This window comes from Triplophysa dalaica, chromosome 4 (genome assembly GCF_015846415.1).
Source record: "Triplophysa dalaica isolate WHDGS20190420 chromosome 4, ASM1584641v1, whole genome shotgun sequence".
Lineage (NCBI taxonomy): Eukaryota > Metazoa > Chordata > Actinopteri > Cypriniformes > Nemacheilidae > Triplophysa > Triplophysa dalaica.
Window position 1 is genome coordinate 16,275,602 of NC_079545.1, and position 17,768 is coordinate 16,293,369.

General features: G+C 37.9%; 1 protein-coding gene across 5 annotated transcripts in view; it reads right to left on the bottom strand.

Annotated features, from left to right (window-relative positions):
- The window catches only part of LOC130420164 (proline-rich protein 36), a 73,972-nt gene that overhangs the window by 30,608 nt on the left and 25,596 nt on the right, over positions 1-17,768 (bottom strand). For 3 of the 5 annotated variants that reach the window (XM_056747293.1, XM_056747297.1, XM_056747292.1), the window contains one exon: positions 8,008-8,082. In XM_056747293.1, the coding sequence (XP_056603271.1) occupies positions 8,008-8,082 (75 nt within the window). Of the gene's footprint in view, positions 1-8,007; positions 8,083-12,403; positions 12,530-17,768 lie in introns of those variants that run through there. The other 2 variants (XM_056747296.1, XM_056747298.1) reach the window with 2 other exon arrangements.

Sequence of the window (17,768 nt, forward strand, 5' to 3'; positions counted from 1 at the left end):
CTACAATTGGCGTCGCGAAGGGCTCTTCAAAGGGGAGCATAAATGCCAATTGGAAAATGGAAAACTGTTCCACTGGTGTCAACAGTGTTAACGCGACGAGACTCTTTCTCTAAATAGCTGTATCCAATTTGGGGGCGGAGTGCTTCGAAGGCTGCATTTCAAACCGATTGAGTCAGAGCAGCACGGGGCTGGTAAGGCTGTCCCATTGCGAAGGCGGCTTCAAATGCATCCTCAAAATGCGACCTTGTTTCCGTAGGCTGACAAGGCTCCAACGAATGGATCTTTAAAAGCCTTGGCTATCCCAAAATGCATTGTGTGCCTGTAATGGCGGCATATTGTTAAAGGGGTCATAAGAATAAGTTGTTTTTCTGTGTATTTTGGTGGATTATGAGTTGCCCTTGCATGTATTAGACACATAAAATTGCAAAAATGTAAGTGTTGGAACAAAAGATACATTCAAATGTATACGCAAGTAAGGTGGGCACACCTATCAGTACAATTGATTTGGAACCTGATGTTCCAAATATGGAAGGCTTTACATTTTCGTCACACGCTTGCAGTATTCGACAGATCACCACGCACTGGTTAACTGGCCAATCATAGCAAACTTTGGTTTTCAGAGCGATGTACTTTGTATAAAATCTGCGCGTTTCAGAGAGACGGGGCATAGAGGAAACACAAAAGTTTTTAAGTCTGCGACCTAAGAAGGTCACAGCCTTGGGACACAGCTAATAGGCTTGTTCGACTTAATGCGGCTATGCAAGATCTGACAGGTGGATGACATCAAAGTACCGCAACAACGATTTTAAAGAAATTTTTATGTTTTTCCGTTTGTCTCTCGCGGTACTTTGATGTCCTCCGCCTGTATGATCTTGCGGCACCGGATCAAATCGAACAAGAGTAAATGGATCTGGGCTGACAGTGCCATAAAGAAAACGCTATTGGTTATTTTAAAAGGGGGAGGGGTCACTCGATATGATTAACACTCTCTGCATTTTTCAGTTGAAATTACGTCCACGCATCAAATAATGCTGCACGATCCAGGGCATTGCAGTGGGGCTTTAAATAAACATGAATAACGATTTAAAAGTGCTGTCGAAGGATTGCATTTATCTAATATAAGGCAACCTGATTGTAAATTATTGTGAAATAATTAACTAAACTATTTCAGAAATGACTTGCTACTAATGTCTGTTGTCTGGGTATTATTATGAATCGAGAGCTTGTCTTCAGACCATTACTCAATGATTCCAGTAAACACAGGAGGTTTAATGATGTGAGATTCACGAGTCGAGCCATCACACATTAATTTTTTAAAATAAAATCCAATTCTCCAATCCAAACCTTCTTTACAAACAGTGTTTTATCCAGATTATACTTCATCTGTTTTATATTTCTTTATGTCACCAGTCGAGGTTGTATTCTAGTAAGTAAGCAGCACACTGTGACCTCATCAGGTCAATAGGTCGAATAGGGTTTGCTAACACGCTCACCGTCCGCTCCCCTACCCACCTTTTTTATCGCTTGTTTAAAACTTTTACTAGCTCTTGAATATTTGATGCAGATGAATATTTCCCCGTCAGGAGAGAGACGGAGCGAGAGAGAGGGGCAGTCATTTGAGATTCACCGGCGTGCTTTCTGCTTCCTGTGCTGTGAGACTCGAGCGCATCTCTGCCCTGCAGCAGCAAACATCACACATGCACTGCTGACTCATGCGTGGAGAGACAGAGAGAGAGTGATGAGAGAGAGAGAGACATTTTAATAGCATCTCTTTGTTTGTTGATATTCTGATATTGTATATTTCTTTTCATTTATATACCAATGAAGTATGAGGTAGGAAGTAAAGTGAGAAAGAAAGAGAGAGAGAGAGAAAGAGATGGCAATGCCAGACTTTGTTATCATTACATAAATTCTGATAAAGGAATGTTCTGGATTCATGTGGTGGTTTCCTGGACAGGGATTAGTTTAAACCAGGACTAGGCCTTGGTTAAATTAGAATATTTAAATCGTTTTTAAAAACATACTTTACAAAAAAAACATTACTGGTGGGCATCTTGAGACAAGACAATCACATTTTATATTTCAAGACTGTGCAAGTTGTTTTCGATTAAGAGACCTCTAACATTTAAGTTAGTCTGGGACTAAGCTTAAACCCTGTCCGGAAAACCTCCCCCATACATTTATCTGAACAAAATTGCTGGTTTTCAATAGGATTTAATCCGTCATTCACTCAGACTCTGTCATTTCAAATGATAGCCAGATTAAAAAATCGTAACTTTATTATTTTTATGGCATACGATTATTTAAATACGGTAGTTCTTGAACAGCTATATTCATCTGCTCATCCGTTCAGAAATAAACCAGTGTTAACACTCTGACAACGTTTCTAATGCTCAAAATCTGATGGACAGAGCAGACAACCTGATCATATGGGAATAGATGGCTTATTTGTGTAAATTTGTACACTTATGATTATTATAAAAAAGCCATACTGAAATCTTTCCCTATACCTAACGTCACTGCCACAAAAGCAAATTAAACTAAAGTGTGTGAATAAAATTTGACGAATTCATACGAATTAGCCACATCGTAAAGTAGTTACGAATTCCCGTGAGATTGTGTTTGAGCAGCAGATAATACAAGAACGGCAACCCAAGGGTCGAGAGTTATTAAAGTGAAAACATGTTAGCTACAATCAAACAATCTGTCAAAAGATGTGACGCAACTGCTGAAGGATTGCGTTACAAAATCTGAATAAAACTAAAAATACCGAGCCTTTTAAACTTCTTGCATGTCTATTTGTTTCTCAACAAACATTGATTCATGTAAATAATCCACCTGGAATTCGAAAGTATTTGACCAGATAACAAGATAAGACTTTTAAAGTCATCTATAAAAAACTGGATTTTGAGAGTAAATCTAAAAGGCGAGGGAACAGAATAGCTTCTCTTGCAAATCCTCCCTCAGCAGTGTTATTCAATGTCCATTTAAGTCACTAGCCTATCGGGGGCTACTATAGATAAATGACACATTTCTGATTCAACACATGAAGCACTGCGGAGGAACAGGAAAAAGGATGTCGCGTCCGGCCGCGAGCGGAGCTCGGCTGAAATGAGGCAGTCTGTCAAACTCTTCTGCAGCTCCAGCTTCCTAATACAGATCCTTCTCCCTGAGGCTTTGGACAATGAGAGGTAGGAACAGGTTCAATTCTCTGCTCTGTCCTCTCTGGAATCTGATTAGGCTGCTGTATTCTAGACCCCAGGGGCTCACAGAGACTCCTATAGACTCCTAAATGGAGAAGCGTATGTTTTTTTTACCCCATCCCCTCCGCAGATGAATTGGAGCAATGCAGCAGCTCCTGGAACACAGTGAGGTTTAAATAAATGAAGTCTATGCGTTCTCTCTCTTCAAAAAGGAAAAACGGGTGTTAGAAAATTACAGCGTATAAAAGAAAGTAGAACAAAAGATTGTACACTCTACACTAGAGTTGCAGTTGTGCCAAAGTGCATATGACCATTCAAGCCTGTGTCAGCAACCCCAATACAATACAAAAATCTATTTATTTTGTAACCCACATTACTGCCTTTATCTTTTGTTAACAGTCTAATCTTAAAGTTCATAGATGTTCATATATAACGGTTCATTGATGTAAATAATAGCGGCTCTTTCCATCGTAGTTATAATAGTTTACTTAAACTATTAAATTATTTATTTTAATTGGAATAAAAAAAACTGTTGGGCCAAAAATGTATAAAACTTACACAAAAATTTGAAATGTCTGCTCAGCACAAATGCAATGAGTTTAGGTTGAGGGGCCAAACTTATTAACTGAAATTAAATAAAAACTAAAATAATCTAAAACTAAAATAAAAAATACACGCATGAGGCATGAACAAGACTGCTAAAAATGAAACCAAAATGAACATGAAAACTACCAATATAAAGTAGACGCCAATTCAAAATCTTTATAAAACTACAAAAAAGAATGAAAAATTATGAAATCAATTAATAATAAAAGAATCATGGGTCATAGGTGATCCACCATATTGGAAAACGAAAAAAAAAAAAAATGAACAAGACAATGAAAATTACATGAAAACTACCAATGTAAAGTAGACGCTTCTTCAAAATAATGGGTCATAAGTCATCCGCCATATTGGAAAATGGGGGGAAAAATGGCAGACGTGTTGAGAAGTCTAAAACGGTCGAATGTGGCATCTACGTATACATATCTATGTGTTCATCGTCCCATCACAGACCGACATCATACGCAAATTCTTCAGAGAAACAGCCTCCTAAATTCTTGAAACGTGACTGGCATCAGGAGACTGACAAAGTACAATGTGCTAAAAGCTTTTATCCAACCTCAAAAATTTTCTTCATCTGCTTCAGGTCACCGAGGACACAAACATGAAAAGACATCATTATGATTCAATTTCCTGGAACTGGACATTCCTGCTTCTTTCTCACATTCACACACTACACCTTCTATTAATCGTATCACACTGCTCTTGTTTCTCACTCTTTCTCTTCTGATTCTCACACACCCTTAGTCATACTAAAAGCATCACTGAAAGAAACATTTACTTGTTTACGGCTCAGAAGACTTAACTGCATTCTGTTATAAAAACCCAACCGGACCTGACAAAGATCTTAACCGACAGTCTAACCACAACAATCACGCACAGCATTATTATTTACAAGGAGAAACATGTCATCTGAATTTTGTCTTCTTACACCTATACCTGCATCTCTGACTTGCTCACAGTTCTCTTAAAGCACAGCTTGGAGAGACTCGCACCCACAGATGGAGACGTATTCAGACTTGGACGTGTTCTTTTTTGTACCCCTCTCTCACTGTTCCTCGGATCTCAGCGGGGACCTGGCAACCTGTCTGTATCTCTATAGCTCATCTGTTTCTATGCTTCTGATATTTGTAGCTAACAGACACAGATCCCCATCTCACAGCCGTCTGCAGTTCTGGACTGCCAGAAACCATTGTGATGAACGTAGACCATTCCTGTCCTGTTAACTGACTGATGTTTTGCTAAAACCATTATGAAAATGAACCATGGAGAAACCATGCGCTCTCTCTGGACTCGTCTTTGACCCCGCCCCATCGTTTCCTCGTTTAGCTTCCCGCCGGTGTTTCATTAACCACACCTGCATACTGTTATTATCCCTTGTTAGTTCCCTATTTAATGCCCTTGTGTATGCTGTCTTGTGTCGTTTTGTTACTTTACCTAAACTATATACAACATTTTGTTGTCCTGCTGGAAAGAAACCAGCAGACGGCGCTGCGGAGGGCACTGGGATTAGCGCCACTCCAGAGCGTAGCCGCCAAGCCCGCATGCTCTTTGGTCAATGGCAGAGAGATGCGGGCGTGCGGGCTTTCGCTCTGGAGTTTCTGGCATGGCAGGAGAGGCGGGGTTTATTGAGGAGGAGTTAAAGGTCATCTTCAACGGCTGCCTTAACAAACCTCTGGAGTCATCTGAGATGAGGATGCTGAGGCCCTTGGGCTTCCTGGATATGGTTAGATATGCCATGAACCGGGAGAAGTCCGGAGGGTCGTATGGTGGCAGTATGGTTGCAGTCACCACCTTGGAAGATCCTGTTCCGTCCACCTCGAGTCCGTTCAAGCCTGCCCCGCCAGCGACGTTCGCAACAAGAGAGGAAGGAGGGAGTCGTTGTCCGATGCTTCTTTGTCGGGACCAGCCACGTTCCCTACAGCAATCCAGCCACACGCCCTGTAACCCATATGAGGAGGAAGAGGAGACGAAAGGGTTCGTCTGGTCCAGTCCAGTCAGCGTCCAGTCCAGCAGCCGGCTTCCAGTGCAGCCGGAAGTCCAGCCGGCAATCTAGCCGGTGATGCAGTCGGTGATCCAGCCAGCAGTCCAGGGTGATCCAGCCAGCAGTCCAGCCGGTGATCCAGCCGGCAATCCAACCAACATTCCATCCTGCATTCCAACCACCAGTTCCACTGTTCACCCCTGGACCCTTGCCAACCCCATCTATTCCACCAAGGAACTCTCCTGTCAAACCCCCTAGGACTTTTCGCCCTTCCCCTGCATCCCCCCGGACTAAGACTTCTCCCACACCCGGTCCCAACTCATTGGGACCACCCCTACAGAACTCTGTTGTTTCGCCACCCCCCTCCCATGTTTGTTATTTTTATAATTTCAGCCCAACCCATTTGTTGTTTACTCTTGTCTGCCGTTATTGTTACTTAGTATGTTTTGTTGGACTTTGTATGCTACCCAGTCTGTCTTGTCATGTTAGTCTGCTCTCTTGGGGAATGCCAAGGGGCGCTCCTTAGGGGGGGTTGTCATGACAGACCCACTTGTTTGATGTAGAGAGAGACATGACATTGTTTGTTTTGACATGTCATGCGCTCTCTCTGGTCTTGTCTTTGTCCCCACTCCCTCGTTTAGCTTCCCGTCAGTATTAACCACACCTGCCTATTGTTATTATCCCTAGTTAGTTCCCTATAAAATGCCCTTGAGGTTGCAGTCTTGTGCTGGTTTGTTTTGTTACCTTCCCTTAACTATGTCATCCTACTCTCTACTGTTAAGTCTAGTCTTAAGTCAAATCCTGTCTAGTTTGTCGAATTTCTTTGAAGTTCAGTTTAGTCATAGTTTATTGTTCCTGCCAAGTGTATGTTTATTACCTCCTGTTTCCCTCTGATTTGCCCCAATCTGGGTTTTAGTTTGGTCTATTTTAAATAAATGTCTTTTGTTATCCCCAACGCCGTCTGCATCTGCATTCTTCTGTCCTGACCATGACACTGTGTATGAAAAGCAGAGAGCTAAAAAATATTAATTTAAGCTTTCGACATCTGTTAAAGGGATACCAAAAACTGAAAATTCTGTTATCATTTACTCACCTTTAAGTTGTTCCAAATCTGTATAAATGTCTTTGTTTTGATGAGCACAGAGAAAGATATTTGGAAGAATGCTTACAAGCAGACAGATTGAACCCCTTTTTTTTCTTTTTCTTGTTGAACACAAAAGAAGACATTTTGAATGTAGGACAGCTAACAGTTTTGGGGCACCTTTGACAACCATCGTTTTTTCCTACTACGGGAGTCAATGGGGGCAAAATCTCTCTGGTTATAAGCATTCTTCTAAATATCTTTATGTGTGTTAATCAGAACAAAGACATTTATACAGATTTGGAACAACTGAGAATTTTCATTTTCCTTTTCCATTTTCCTTTTCCTGGGTGAAGTAACCCTTTAAAGTCAGTTAATAAAACCACCATATTAACGCTATCAGCAAATATCACTATAAAATAATCTGCTATCGGCTGAATTTTAGTACCGGTGCAGATCTACAATTAAACCATGGTAAATTATTGCAACGATAAAATAGAATTCATAAAAACAATTCCATACTGAGAAAATCTTTCTTTATGCAAAACATAACTTATATTTTTTTGTTTTTGAAATAATGGTGAAATATGTTGCACACGTTTTTCACAGGTTTACCAGTTTACGTTTAACCCTTCATTCAGCGATTTCACCAACTTTTATTCTAGTGTCTATATTATTTCTACTGATGCACTTCAAAAACATCTGACTAACCGATATTTCATATTAAACTGAGAATTTACGAAAACAGATAAAAATATGAGCTTGCCAAACTAGAACAGCTTTTCCATCCACAGCTAATCCAGATATATTACAATCCGTGTGACTCAGGTCCTCCCTCAGGATTTAAACAAATAATATATGACGCATGTGCGTGACTCTCCAGGTCTCTGTTCATATCACCTTCATTCTTCATTCTGGACCAGGAAAGTGTCGAGATGTGCTGTTGTTATTAATTTCGGTGGACTGTGTGCGGTGGGAGACGTTTCAACCCAAGCAATTACATCTCGGAAAACTTCCAGAACATCCACCTGAAGCTTCTTTAACACTCTGAGCGCTGATTCATTTGTTTAACCTGCAACACCTTAGCAATTCATTCCTCGTGTTTAAGGATGTATTGTAAAATAAAAGCATCTTACCTGTATATGATACAGGCACAGTCTCTGCATGTGCCACAGTTCTCAATGTCCTGTCCCGTTCGATATGAATGCCTTCTGAAACATAAAAACATCAGAAACGTTACAACACATCTGCATTTATGACATTACAATTCATATTAGTGACAAACATCAAATAATGTTCGTAAAAAAATGTAAAAAAAATAAAAATGTTTTATTAAGTAATACATTTAATTTGTTAAAATTAAAGAATAATTTATTAAGTGTTACATTGTCAGCACTGTATTTAAATTGGCTTATTGAAACATTTCTTAATAGAAAAATGTAAACGAATGATATAAACTGCAACATCATACAAATGTTCATGTTCATGTTCATATGCCCAGACAGTGAGTATTTTTTTTTAGTCCTGCTTACTAATTTGGGTTTACAGTGTAGAAACTCTGTTTTGTTTCGTCAGTTGAATATGCTGTCAATTTTCTGCCGCTCGCTGCACAGATATATCAAGAGAAAGCAAAGCAAAACCTCACGTTTGCGGGGCTGTACCGGTAACATTTTCTACTGCATAAAAGCTCTGGTTTATCTACGTGCTTTACCTGAAGATGAACGAAGTCACTGCAACACTGGTTTGTTTGTGTGTGTGTGTGTGTGTGTGTGTGTGTGTGTGTGCACGCGTGCGTGTTTGTTTGCCACTTGGCAGGTATGACATCAATACACCCATCGTCTGCGCAACGTTGCATGAAGTCAAACACACCTGATATGATCGGATATCGAGGATATCGATTTCAAAGTCGATTATCAATTTTTTTTTTAACAAATGCCTGCCCTAGTATACATCAACAACATCATACACATCAAGTTTAAACAAAAAGTAAAAAAAGTTTTAATCTTAATCAATTTGATTCATGATAATTTTTTATATATTTTAATTCTTGTTATCCATTACTCCGAACAATCAAAACCAGTAACCGTAAACGTTGTGACTACAGCACGTTGTTGAAGATAAAACAGGATTAAATCACTTTTTTATTTACAGCTAGCAGAGAAGCAGTTAATGTTCCCAGAGGATTTGATGAATGATTTATCTGAGCATCTTAAAGTAATGTGAGAATGAGTCACAGATAACAAGCCTGTACGATCATTTCTGTTTCTGCTTAATTAAAAACGCTGTCATTTGTGCATTTAAACATGATGAATGCAGGAGAAAAAACATCTTCACAGAATTTCAACATCAAATGAAAATTCTGCAGGAGATGTTAGCTGTTCTAGACATTGACACTAGATTGGACACGCCCCGTGCTTCACAAACCCCGCCCACAAGACGCAGAACAAATGAGAACAGAAGAACATCATAATAAAACACATGCACTGTTGGGTGTTATTTACATTACTTAATCCTTAATTTATTTAGTTTGAATATTATTTTAGTTAAATGTTTATCAATTTTTTTATCATTTTATTATTGACATTTATTTTTAGTATATTTTAAAAATATTACTTAAGTTTAGTTTTTATTTATTTATAGTTAATAATTTTAGTGCCTCAACGTATTTCAGTTTATTGGGCAACATGCTGACGTTTTTCAAATAATATATTTTATTTCCAAAAACAGAAATGTTGTAATAGTTTACCCATGGTAACCTGACTGTATAAACTGTCAATTCTGTGTTCTTTTATTGCAATATCTTTTCATATCTTTTACATTTTCAAGAATTCTGTATAAAACAATATTGAATTCAAAATCTAAATTTTGTGAAAATAAATTAGAAATGCATTAAAAAGGTTTAGGTTAATTTCTTGAAATTTATAGGGAATTATATGAATGTAAACATGCTAAAAGAACGTGTGAGACCTGCTCACAAGCGAACATGCAAAGTTTAGTGTAAAATTTACATTTAATATTAAAAGTCGACAATGCTACAAGGTCAGCAGATTTTGTCGCCATCTCTAAGAATCTGCTGAAAAAACAGCCTCTTCCGTCTGCACCTGACTGATCATTTGTGATTTCTGTATCTTTTCTACAATATCTAAAAAAAAAGATATATATTTATGCTTATTTAAGCTTGATAAACTAAACTTGGCTCTGTACACTGTAGTAGGCATTGTGAGACATGTTTATATTGCTCTTATGCTTATTTTGTTGTCCTAATGTTTGACCAAATTGCTTCCATTGTTTACCCAACTTGTAAGTCGCTTTGGATAAAAGAGTCTGCTAAATGACTAAATGTAAATGTAATGGAAAATCAACAACTACTTAAAAATAATAATGGTAGAACAACACAGGATCTTCTTCAGGATCATCTTTCTAACAATGCATGTGATTTCAGAACGATAAAAGATGTTCACGACAATAGCATCACACCAATTTTAAAGGGACACTCATGTAATTTCATACCTGTACAAATGACTTTGTTCCGATGAACACAAAGAAAGATGGTCCCAGAACTGAAAATTGCTTCCAAAAACATTCTTCCAAAATCTTTCTCTGTCTTCATCGGAACAAAGAAATCTTACAGGTTTAAATCAACAAGGTGAGTAAATGATGACAGATTTTTCATTTTTGGATGAACTATTCCTTTAACGTGAGAACAGTATACATATACGGCGAATCGTTTATAGGCTCGATCGGCATGTCAAAGCAACGGTGCGGTCCGTGCTCGAGCCACACGAGGAATAACAATACTATCCTGATTTAGAAGCTCAGCACAATGGGGACTAATTATACATCACAGATTTCCGGAATCTTCCGCCTCTCCTCTCGCCTTCTGGAATTAAAGACCTGATGGTAATCCTAAAGCACTTGAGCCGGTGTTCATATAATCCACAGATGGGAATCAATCATAGACAGGCTTTATGTGAAGATCCTTCATCTATATGTCACCCAACACGCTTCACATGAAACTCGCCTGCGCTTAAAATGTTTGCTAGCAACATCTAGCTTTCATCCTTATGTGTGCTCTTTCCATTCAGTCATCCATTTGTGACAACGTGCAATGAAAGCATGTCAAATAAAGAAACATATTAACTGCAAAAGTGACACATTTTATATCAAAATAAAATGCATGTAAAGGTCATCTTTCTAACTCTCTCATTTTTTCTCACATACTAGCATTCAGACAAATTGAGATGGTTAGTCTCATCGAAAGCGGTTTAAGGTCTAGCATTTCTCACTGTGGACCGGTGTAATCTGTCATCAGCACAACACCTCACTGTATGTGGACGTCTCACAGAAAGTGAACACAGCCAAAACACAAACAAGAAATCGAGTAAAATAATCAACAACTAAAAACTTAATCTCCAAACACCACATATTTAGATTGAAACAAATATGACAAGGACATACAAACAAATTTATAAATCAACCATTGTGTGTTTCTTACTATTCACCAAAGAAAGACAAAATCACAGATGAGATGACTCTTTTGCCATCTTTTATCATCTATTGATGATGTCAATCATATTTTCCCTTTACTGTTCTTACTTTTTCTGTCTTTTGTCTAGCACTCGTTTAGAAGTAACTCTCTATTTGCTTTTTGGTGGTTAAACATCAATAAGTATGGTTATATTTTAATTTAATCTTAATTTACTAACATAAGTAAAATAATTACATTTGTCAAACGTGATTCAGAATTTTCATCTATAAAAATACAAACATATTGAGTTGCATTCTCGAGTTTTTGTTTAAACAACTAGAGTTTATTTTAAACGTATAATAGATGTTCCTTGAGCATTTACAAGAGGAAAACGATAAATCGCAAAGTTTGCCTGAAAATAAAAGTAGTCATGACTTTGAGGAAGATATCAAGCGGGCTGAAATGACTGCTGCCATTTGAAATGCAACAGTGAAACACTCCTGGGCAACATCACAGAGGACCAGAAGTCTTTCAATGTTTTCAGGCATGCTGGGAAGTTGACCGTTTACATACATGTTAGCACTTATGAAAGAAGTTGCCGACCAGTTCATCTCTCCAGATCAATGCAATCTGGTGATGTGATGTTCCTGCTCTCATTTACATGCAAATTGGAGGCCATTACGCCTCAAAAAACTGAAGCTTGTGGATAACACCACACTTAATGTTTATTATCAACCCACAAGTCAGAAAAGCTTCAAAATAGACACATCTGAGATTTATGGCAAGTGTGTTTTTCTTTTCTCAACCGAGCGCTGGAGGAAACAAGCTGTCAGCAGTGATGGACAGCATTTAACGCCACCCATGTTGGGCACAACATGTCGGTAGTGATACAATAAACAGATGTGAATGTCATCAAAGAGGCTGGAACACTGACCAATCAGCTTCCAGGACCTGAATAATCCAGAATATTATGAAAAAAAATGTTTGCTTGCTACAGCATTCAAAGCGAAAGAAAACAGAGATAGAAAGACGAGTAGTCTCATCTCATGTGCAACGGTCCGTAGATTATCCTGATGCTGAAATCCTCGTGCATGTTTGTAATGCCACTAGAGCAACTTTGTGACACCCATGCGAATGTAACTTCCTAATCTTCTCTTTACTCTCTCCCTGGTAGAAGGCTGAAAAATTGGCTGTCAAATAAAGAAAAAAATCTGTTAACCTCAGAACTGTGCTCTTTTACATCCATCATGCTGCTGTAAAACATTACAGACTGTTTACTTTATGACTAACACCAATATGATATTTAACATGTAAAAAATACAAAAGCAAACACAACGTGAGCATTCACAACACTCTAAAAAGTGCTAAATTGTTTTTGACTCATGCTGGACACAACAGCTGGGTTAAAAATGACCATGAGCACTTATGTTTTCCTCTGAAGCCATAAGATTAAAATCAAGTTATGCTGATACACACTAGAATACTGGGTTGTTTCAACTCATTGTATGGTTAAATGTGGACAAACCCAACAACTGGTTTAATTAGAAAACACTGGAAAAATGCTGGGTGGAAAATAACCATTTAACAGCCAACCATTAGGTTAAAGTAAACCAGAAAATGTTATATTTGACCCAACAATGAGTTGTTGGGTCAACAACCCAGCATGTTGGCTAAAAATTACATAGCCCATATTAATTTACAACCAAACGATTGGGTTTGTCTCTTTTGAACCAATGCTGGGTTGAAAATAACCTAACACTGTAATGTTTGTTCATATTTGACCTAGTAAAGAATGTTCTCTTTCTCCATCACTCACAAATCTCATTTACACCTGTGCACATTTACAGCAAATGATCACTTATAGGTTCCAAAAGGGACTAAACCAACCACTGGGTAAACACAACCCAGAAAATGTTTATATTTTACCCAACAAGGGGTTACAAAACCCATCATGGTTAACTCATAACCCAACGGTTGGGTTTTTCCCTTTTTGACCCAACACTGGGTTGAAAATAACCCAGCATTTTTTAAAGTGTGGCACGTTGCGAAGGTTTAACACCAATGACCCCAAACTCTAGTAATCTTATTTGACTATCATTAATAAAAAGTTGCAACAGAGTTTGAATATTATTAATAAAGAACAAACTTTAAATGTAACTCCCAGGTTATAAAGCTGAATAATAAGTATTTATTAGCTGAATACGCTGATTGAATAAGTTTTCCATTGATGTATGGTTTGTTAGGATAGGACATTTGGCTGAGATATAACTATTTGAAACTCAGGAATCTGAGTGTGCAAAAAATTCTAAATATAGAGGAAATATAAAGTTGTTAATCAGAAGCGCTATAGAAGGTCGTTGCTAAGATGAAACTGGTTTGTTTTAATGCTCACCATTGTAATGATGTTGTGGAGACTATATGAACCCGAAATATGACATTTTTTCTTTCATACATATCAAAGTTGAGTGTGTAAATTCTCAAAGAGCGGTACCAGCGAGAAAAAAATTGCTGTCCTGTAACTCATTGGTAAGAGCATGGTGCTAACAACGCCAAGGTCGTGGGTTCGATCCCTGTGGATTGCACATACTTAGATAAAAATGTATAGGATGACACAATGTAAGTCGCTTTGGATAAAAACGTCTGCCAAATGCATAAATGTAATGTAAATGTAAATAAATCTAGAATGTCCATCTTTGACCCAGCCATGGGTCGAAACAGTCCACAGTTTTGTTTTGTGTGTGTGGCATGATGTTGATCAACAGTATTGTCGCTCGTCCTTCAGTTTCTATGAACAGGCAAAAACCATGTGGACAGAAATGACAAGCATGTGCTGGAAGTGTCAACACACTTTGCCATTGTTTTGGGATGAGTCAGACTAATTTTCTACATGATTGCATTCTCTCATCTCAACGTCATAAAAAACGGAATCAAATATTTGAAGGGATGACTAACCCAAAAATTCTGTCATCATTTATTCACCCTGAGGTTGTGGAAATGTCTTTGTTCTGCTAAACAAAAAGAAAGATATTTGTAAGAATGCCAGTAACCAAACAGATCTCGTCCCCCATTTACTGCCAAACAAATACTATGGGAGTCCATGGGGAAGATATCTGTTTGGTTACTGACATTCTTCAAAAATCTTCCTTTGCATTTAGCAGAACAAAGATATTTAGACAGCTTTGGAACAACCCCAGGGTGAGTAAATTATGACAGTATTTCCATTTTTGGGTGAACCGTGTTGCCTTAAAGGACACAATGAATTCACTCTTTGTAAAAGTGAGGTGTGGCCGACCTTCTGCATCACAGTTAATGTTGTAAAGATTTTTTGTTATTTGCCATTTATCAGAGGTGTTTTATTGAAAGCAGTGTACATTGGGCTAATTTTAGAGACCGTCCCACTGGACCGATGTGCTTCGCTTCGGGACACAACGGATATCGACTGTAGAGCGTAATCGGGGTGTAATCAAGTGACAGTTAATGCACTAAACTGTGTTTGTGCATCTAAAGCTGGTGGTGATGCCTAAACTGTGTTTGTGCATCTAAAGCTGGTGGTGATGCCCCTCAAAATAACAAACTTCACAAAAGCGCTGGAAGTTTTTTGTATGTTGAAGAAATAAAGTAGCGTGGATCAGGTGCCTGGGGGGCACGCGTGATGAATTGCGATGTCTTTACTGGCACAGCAGGAGCGTCGATGTGTGTTTATTTGCCCCCTAAACCGTGCTAACTGCTGGATAAACACATGTCTCTGGAGTCATTTCGTTTGGACGCTTAACCTTGCATTACAACACTTCTGAACGCACCGCGAGAGGCCATTGCCTGCAACAGACAATGGATCATTTCTCCACTATGATTTATTTCAGATGGATCATTTCTCACAGGCATTGCGACGGTCACACTCATTCTCTTGCATTTCAACGACCGGAGGACAGTTTTCATTTTATCATGAAACAATAGAAATAAAAATCTAACTGTAATTGCTGAAATGCGTGAAGAGAATAGAGGTGTAAAATGAATGTAGATTATAGAGGTACATTTAAATGGATTTGAGATGCAAAAAATGGATGTAAAATTATGTAAAGGAGTTACTTTCCAGACAAAAAAACCCTGAATGTTAAAATGCAGATACGTAATTGGCTCAATCCTATTTGACGTCTCTCATGTAAACCTCTCTAGGTTGGCTATGACAAGCATGAGATAAACACCATTTAGAGAACACAAACAGGTTGGGCTGCAATGAATCAAGGCTGAATCTATTCATCCGAGGCAGCGATCAATAGAGAAAAGCCATTTCAGCAAACTGATTAAAGGATTCTGCTGTTATCAGTAAGAATGGAGCTCAGCCCAGATGTAGCTGAGAATTCCAGCTCATATCATTTCAATTTGATTGCATGTAGCTGATCTTGATATTTCATAATTTGTTTACCTATATTTAGCATTTTTTCAGCGTCTGCGTTTATTGTAGCCAATCAGAACTGAGAGAATAAACATCAATGCGCTCATATTAAGTTCTCGTTCGGTTGCCCGTTGTGCTGTAAACATTCATGGAAGGGAGTTTCCTATAAGGCAGGTGTGAGTTCTGAATGCCTAAAAATTCACTGTGAGCATGTGTTGTGTTGAGATCTGGAGCTCTGAGTCATGTTTTAGCGGGTGGGAGGGACGGTGTCAAACGTAGGACTGTTTATCGCTCTCTAAAAAACAACACGCACAGAACAAGAGATTAGATGGACAAAAGATTTCAAGGTGAAACAGAATGTCGTGCAAAAACTTTCCAAGAATATAAATGTAAAAGCAACTCATCGTGGTCTTTCTCAAAGTCAAAGCCTGCCATGATGCTACACATGATATTTTCAAAATAACTTTGGCATGAACTCACAAGATCTGATGATCGGTGTTACTCCAGTATGATCCAAAGAGAATCTTTTGTTTTAAACAATTCAGAATTAAGAAAATGACTCTAAAAATGTTATGGTGTTTCTGAAAAAAGGAGGATTGACTTACTTTTTTGTGTTCATTTGTGCACAGTTTTTGCACACAGTTTTTTGAAGTAAATATTACTCAAAAATGTTATGTCAATATGTATGTTAAGTTTTTGCCACTCCGGCATGGGAACTTTAGCCATCTTCTTTAGCCGATGCCTACGCAAGAGGCCGTATGACTGACAGGTAAAGCAACCAATCAAGTATTGTTTTGTATATTCGACCCCACCATGCCCCAAACCTCGTAGAACAAGTTATTAAAACCCAAAAGTTTGCAAACATGTATGAAAGAGTGTAAAAAAGAACAGATTATTTTTTAGGAAAAGCTCAATTGTAAATGCACTTGTATTGAATTTTACTCAACTTTATTGTTCAAAACCCCCACGACTCTAAACTTCAACATGTATTTCGGGTTTTAGAATAACCATAAAAGTTATATTAATATAATGTAATCCTTTATGTGAAAACCAGTCTCAAATCTAATTCTTGCAATCTTTGACATGTTTTTATTTAGTTAATATTAAAGATATAAAGATTACATTTAAAAACTGTTCTTTATATTATGAACAGTATGATGATTTTAACAGTAAATCACAAAAAAATGACTTTATAACTTGCCTTGCACATGTACGATCATAAATATCCAATTTGCCTTGAATTTCAGTGTGGTCACTCTATAAATCTACAATTACAATGATTACATTACCTAAACAAAATAAACTCGTAAAGAAAGGCGAGGAACATTTCCAGATGGGTGAATGGCGTTGCACAAACAACATTAGCCATTAGACCTCACATTTGTGCTAGATTACATGTGACAGCAGAAGTGTCTGATTATCCAATCTGTTCTGTTGGCCAGTGGCTCTGTAAACCCTGAGCTTATAGAGGAATCAGGAGCATCCGCAGTCTTGTTTGTGTTCTCTGGCTCTGACGTGACTAGAATGAGCTCAGATAACAGCCTCATCACCCACCGCCATCTGTGTTGATGCAAAATAAGTCTGGCTTGACAGATCTGTGATCAGTTTCATTCTCTTGGTTTCATTAAGACTGGACCTGAAACTGGTCCTGGATGAGGCCTTATGGTCAACACCTACTCAAATGAGCCTCTAACAGTCACAGAGGTGTGGGACGAAAATGAGAAATACATGAAAAGCGCAGCAGCTATGATAAATAAAAATGATATTCTTACTTTATTTTACTTTTCTAGTAGGATGACATCAAATCCAACTTGATATAGAAAAATGATTCATAGTCGTAACGTTTTTTTACATTTTTAAAAAGCCCAAATTACTAAAAGCAATTAACTCATTAACCTCATAAACTTCTCTCTAGTACAACCTATTTAAGTAAAATTACTGTAAATTGTCATAAAATGCTATTTAAAAAAGATATTTTTATATTAACGATAAAAAATTCCTAAATTTGCAAATAATTTACATAATCCTGTCAAAAA